Genomic DNA, 6,429 nt, shown 5'->3' on the forward strand with positions numbered 1-6,429 from the left:
TTCAGCTATCAGCTGAACTCTAATAGTTCACAGGCCATGTACCTTGAGACTGATTGGTTACATATTTGAAGAATCCCAGGTTCCACAGTTTGCTCAAATTCCTACAGAAATGCCACCATGTGGTTGAATTTCTGTTATAAAGAATACAAATCAGGACCAGCTAAATTAAAAATGCTTAGGAAGGTCTGGGAAAGTCCCAAACACAGAAATTTTGTCACCTTAGGATGGTATACAATGGTGTACAGTGTATACCAACAAATTTGTTATATGCTTAGGAAAATAGTATTTATACATGAAATTAAAAGTTTTAATAAACAAACATATTGTGCTATCAATAGTTCTAGAGTAAAAATATATACAATACTAGTAAGTAACTCATTTTCATTATTACACTACACTATTAAATATAAATAGTCTTAGTGGTTTCTTTTTCTTTCATCTTAACAAAGGATTACTAAGCCTGGTTTTAGAAGGTGCTTCAGTGATTATGTGGTGGACAAGGGAGAGGAAATAGCCCTGCTTCAATGGAAATAGCCCTGTTTTATTTTACTTGTTTTGTGTTAGATTTTTATTTAACAAAGATATCTTGCTGCTTAAGTAAGCTTAAAACCCTCTTGTAGAAATATGATCTTTGGATTTGTGTAGCTCAACTGACATATATTTAAAAAATTTGTAAAACTGAAACTCAAAGTGAAACCCATTTTTTAAATGAAATGAAGTAAAATTACCTGAAGTAAAGGGATAAAATCCTCTTGTTCTAGAAAGCTGCAGCTGGGCTTTGCTAGAAGACAGATAAACTTAGAGGCATCATCATGATGTCTATTCAGCAACCTATAAAAGAAACAACTGTTTAGGAAGATTGGCTACTGTGAACGATGACTACAACATCAAAGATAGTTGGTAATTTTGATTTGAAGGGCATTTAGATAAAAAAATTAAGTGCTCTCTTTTCATTGTTTTAAAAGGGAATTCGTATTTTTTTTTGCCAGAGATATTTTAACAAGAACTTATCAATAAGATGGTATTGTTTGTGCTTTTGAGACAGACCATAAATTTAACTGAATGAATGCAAGCAAAAGTACAGTTAAGAGAGAATGTTTACTCATGATTAGCATAGGACATCTGGAACCAGATCTCCAGAGCTACCTACCAGTCAGGAGGTAACACATCAGATGGACTACCGTGCACCTAAGACAAAAACTTCTGTTTGTCTAGGTTGACAGAGATCAGGGCTACTCTATTAAGTCCTATTAAGTCTTTTGAAGTCCAAGAATTCCTTATGTCCAACAATTGCTGGAGATCTTTACTTGGACATGGTACTCTGACAGCAAAGTCAAAATATCAAAAAGTAAAGTTATAATCTTTCTCTGAAAGTCAGTACATTTTATTGACAAATTTAAAAAAAAAAAAAGATTTATTTATCCATACAGAGCTGGGGTACAGGCCAGAGGTGCAGGGGCGGTGAGAGGATTCACCAGAGTCAGAGTGGGGAGCAGAACAGGCAGATCAACGAAGTACACTGCTGAGAGGAGCAGTGGATGGGTCAGGAGAGGTCTGCTGACCTCCAGTCTGATCACCTCCGCGGCAGGCGGGGATTGAACTCATGCTGAAGTGGCTTTAGCTTCTCTGTGCTGTGGTGCTGTGCTTTAACCCACTGTGCCACCAAGGAGGGCCCCGACAGCAATTTTTATTTATTTATTTATTTTATTTTATTTTATTTATTACAAAGTTTATTTTTACATCATTTTGCACATTTTTTTTTCCATCTCGATTGTAATCCCCGCGGGTTTCCCATCACCAAATCACCCCTGTGCCACCACCATAGTCCCGTGCATTTCCCTCTCTTCCCATCCCCCCCATTTTTGATTCCATTCCCCACTCCACCCCCACAGAATCCGACGGCAATTTTTAATGGTGGTACCATTCTTAGTAAACTGGACTTGAAATTTTGAATTCATTTTATTTCTCTTTATAATTTTTTCCATACTCAATTAGTCTCTAGATTTTCTTGTTTTTCTTTCTTAGTCATTTATTAAGTGCTAACTGTGTGCCATGTACTATGCCTGATTTTGATGACACTTGAAATAAACAAAAATAAGGCAGTTTGTGCTCTGTAAGCTTCCAGTTTAGTGAGAACACTATTGTGATAAGATTACACTAGTGTGTGACAAATGTGATAGAAGCAATAAGCACAGGGTGTCATGGAAGGACATCAGGGCCAGTGTGTTTTTTTTTTAAAAGGTGAGATAGACTGAAGGATGCTGTGGGTTAAGAGGGTTGCATGTACAAAAATCTGGTTTAAAAGAATAGCTGGTCAACTGGGTCAACTGTAAGTGCTAGGGTGGTAAGAGAAGGGAATATGAGTATGCAGGATCAGATCCTGGAGGCTCTTTAAAGGAGGTCAAGAAGACTGGACTTTAGCCTTACCCACAGGATAATTTTTACTTGGTTAGTGACATGATTGCATGTGTGTGTTTCCCTGAGAAATATCGAGTAAATATGAAAGCAAGGTCCTAATATGGAGACTGATAACAGGGGAGGGAGAAAAAGGGGTCAGTTTAGTTGAAAGGATATGATAGTGAAGTGTGATGTGTTAAATGAAGGGGTAAGTAAATGTGGATTTCCAGGTTTCTAGTTTGACCACTAGATGCTTGGAATACAGTACGGGAACACAGGAATCCCGAGGAATAGTTCCTCAAATGTTTTACACCATTCTGCCTTTGTATTTCCATGGTATGATCAAGTGCAGGGTTATATTATTTTATTCCAAGGATGAAGTAAGAAGAGCATAACAATATGCTTTTGCTCATCCACCTTACTTTTATCACAGACAAAACATCTTTTGAAAACATTCATTGATATTTTCCTTCATTCAAAAGTGTTCAATAGCGTTACCATTTATGTATATAAGTCTAAATGCTTGAAGCTATCTGTAATTATGCTTGAGTTTTCCTTCCTATCTCACTAAACAAAACATTTACTCTGGACAATAATGACCAACTATTTTCTGAATGTCATGTTCATTCTTAGCTCTGTGCCATTATTCACATTTTTCTACACCCCCATCACCCCAGAATACCATTCCTCTTAATTTTGCCATCTGAGTGTTGGCTATTGTTTATGGTTCAGCTAATAATGACATTTTTCAAAACACCTTCTCTGATAACTAAATTCCTTACTGATCTTAGTACTAATTAATTTATATATATATACATCTGATAACTAAATTCCTTACTGATCTTAGTACTATTTAATTTATATATATATACACTGTTGTACTGTTTATTTTCTTTTATCTCTGGGGCACTTACAGGGCAGGCAAAGTTATAGCTCATTTTTTCCCTTTGCACCCGGCATAGTAATTTTCACATAAATTTTTGAAAACTATTTGTGATCTGAATAATAGGTGTATATTTAACTGACTTCATTTGTGATTATTAGTGCTATCATGTGATTTTTACATTTATTGTCCTTATCATTCTTCAACATACTTAATTTTAAATAAATATGTATTTCAGCAAGAATAGACATACAGGCCAGTGGATTTGATAAGAAAACCCAGATATAAACCCACAAGTGTACAGACACCTAATTTTTGACAAAGGAGCAAAGAAGGCACAATGGAACAAAGAAAATTTGTTCAGCAAATGGTGCTGGGAAAACTGGGAAGCTACATGCAAAAAAATGCAACTAGATCATACCTTACTCCATTCACAAAAATCAACTCGAAGTGGATTAAAGACCTAGACATAAGAATGGAAACCATAAAATACCTGGAAGCAAAGATGGGCCAAAACTCCACGACACACACGTCAGAGACATCTTTAAAGACAGAGCACCCAATGCCACAATGGTGAAGGCAAGGATAAATAGATGGGACTACATCAAGTTAAAGAGCTTCTGTACAGCAATAGAGACATTACAAAAAACAAACAGCCCATTAACTGGGAAAAAATTTTCTCACACAAAACTAGTGATAAAGGATTAATCATAAAAGTATATGGAGAACTGACGAAACTCAACAAAAATAACCCCATTAAAAAATGGGAAGAAGAGCTAAAAGACACTTCTCCAAAGAGGAAATGCCAACAAGCATATGAAAAAATGTTCAACATCACTCGTAATAAGGGAGATGCAAATTAAAGCCATAGTGAGATACCACCTCATCCCAGTGAGAATGGCACATCTTCAAACAACTGGCAACAACAAATGTTGGCAAGGATGTGGAGAAAAACGAACTCTCCTGCACTGCTGGGGGAATGCAAACTAGTACAACCACTATGGAAAGCTGTTTGGAGGTTCCTCAAACTGCTTAACATGGAGCTTCCCTACAAGCCAGCAATGCCACTCCTAGGTATCTACCCAAAAGACACAAAAACACTGATTCAAAAAGATACCTGCACCCCCATGTTTATTGCTGCTTTATTTACAATTGGAAAAACATGGAAGCAGCCCAAATGCCCAAAAGTAGATGACTGGATTAAAAAGATGTGGTACATATACACAGTGGAATATTACTCAGCAACCAAAAAAACCCCAGAAACACATGTCTTTTGCAGCAACTTGGATGGAGCTGGTAAAGATCATGCTTAGCGAGATAAACCAGAAAGAAAAAGAAAAATACCAGATGGTTCACTCATAGCAGCAATATAATGGACCAGGCGAGAAAATAATAAGAATAATGAACAGCTATGTACCAGAGACATTCTGTGGGGGGGGGGGGATGGAGTGGGGAATGGGATCAAAAATGAGGGGGGTAGGGGTGGTGGTGAGGGAAGTGCACAGGACTATGGTGATGGCACGGGGTGACTTGGTGATGGGAAACCCACGGGGATTACAATTGAGATGGAAAAAAAAATGTAGAAAATGATGTAAAAATAAACTATTATAAAAAATATGTATTTCAGAAAAGATCAGTGCTGATGGGAACCACCTCTTAGGGATTAGAGAGTGGGTGAGGTGATCCCAACAAAAGGGCAGTGGTTTTTGGGCAGGAACACTGTTTATTTTTGATGGAGCATTAGTTTACAACACTGTTAAGTTTTAAGTTCTCACCTCAGCAACTGTATTATTTCACAAAATAACCCACCAACCAAATATTCAATGACCATCAACTACAAAGCTATTCTCTTCCCCACCTGACAGGAACCCTTTCATAAGAAACAACAGCACTACTAAGTCAAAATGACAAAGATGTAATGCTGAGATATTCTGAGAGAAAAAAACTAAATCAAATATAGCTTTTGCTATCAAAAGCATGAAGTAGAAAGAAATAGGGAATTTTCCAGCCAATGCTAGTGGCTGGTGAACTCTATGTGGCAAAGAAAAGGAGAAAATAAAAGTTATGAAATTTGAAGAAGAGTAAACATAGCTATTCAAAGGTGATATCCTTCCAAAGCTCTTAAAAATATTGTTTTGTTAATGGACAAGTGACATGAAAATGTAAGAGGAAGTAAATTTTGAAAAAGCTGAAGCAGTATGACTGAGGAACTCTGCCACAAAGTTGGTACTTCATGAACTTTGACAAAAAAAGCTGTAGAACAATGTTTTCCCCCTAAAAATATGCTGATTATATGAAAAATAGATGTCAAAGTACAGATATGAAACAAGCAGTAAAACAGGAAAGGAGGAAGAGCAAAAGCAGGTAATAAGAGCCCTTAATGGTTTATCCTCAAACTACTTGGAGATCTATGAAACCACTATCCATGAATAATTGGATGGGAGAGAAATTACTTCCTGTTAGGCTGTAACTTTTGTATCTGACTTTATTTATCAATATTATATAAAAGTTATTACTAATAGGAGCAAGCCAGTGTGCACACATATCTGTATCAATTCTGTGTCATCTTTCAGTTATTTTTTTGTACCTTAAAAGTACTAGAATAGTACCCTCCCTGGTGGCTTGGAAGGTTAGAGACAGCACTATGAAGCTAAAGCCACTTCAGCATGAGTTTGATCCTCAGCCCTGGAAGTGACCCACATGGCACAGCAGACCTTTCCTGATCTGCCCATTCTGTTCCCAACTCTGTCTCTTCTGAATCCTCTCATTGCCCCTGCACCTCTGGCCTGTACCCCAGCTCTGTAAGCATAAATAAATAAACAAACAAACAAACAAATAAATAAATAAATAAATAAATAAAAAGTATTAAAATAGTATACTTGGGCTCAAGTTGCTTTATACCATGTGTAAAAAACAATTACAAAAATAAACACCTGTTTTCCTCAAGGTCAGTGTGGAAACTCAAACCATCCTACTTAGTAGTTCAGTCTCTCAAAATAGCCATCCTTAAAAGTACTGTGGCTTTTAAAAGATGTTTTAAGAGCTCAGAGAGGAGTTCCCACTAGAGGGTGCTCCAACCACTTTAGTATCTGGCCTTAAACCTCAGATGCTTATTGCAGGCTTGTTTAAGTAACAGATTTTTTTTTTTT

The 6,429-nt window shown here is 36.7% G+C and overlaps 1 protein-coding gene across 2 annotated transcripts in view; it reads right to left on the reverse strand.

The window, feature by feature from the left end:
- The window catches only part of PPP2R3A (protein phosphatase 2, regulatory subunit B'', alpha), a 117,642-nt gene that overhangs the window by 50,188 nt on the left and 61,025 nt on the right, over nt 1-6,429 (reverse strand). For both annotated transcript variants that reach the window (XM_004682180.2, XM_004682181.2), the window contains one exon: nt 729-831. In XM_004682180.2, the coding sequence (XP_004682237.1) occupies nt 729-831 (103 nt within the window). The remainder of the gene's footprint in view (nt 1-728; nt 832-6,429) is intronic.

The sequence above is a fragment of the Condylura cristata genome, unplaced genomic scaffold (genome assembly GCF_000260355.1).
Source record: "Condylura cristata isolate star-nosed mole 26May11 unplaced genomic scaffold, ConCri1.0 scaffold00014, whole genome shotgun sequence".
Classification (NCBI taxonomy): Eukaryota; Metazoa; Chordata; class Mammalia; order Eulipotyphla; family Talpidae; genus Condylura; species Condylura cristata.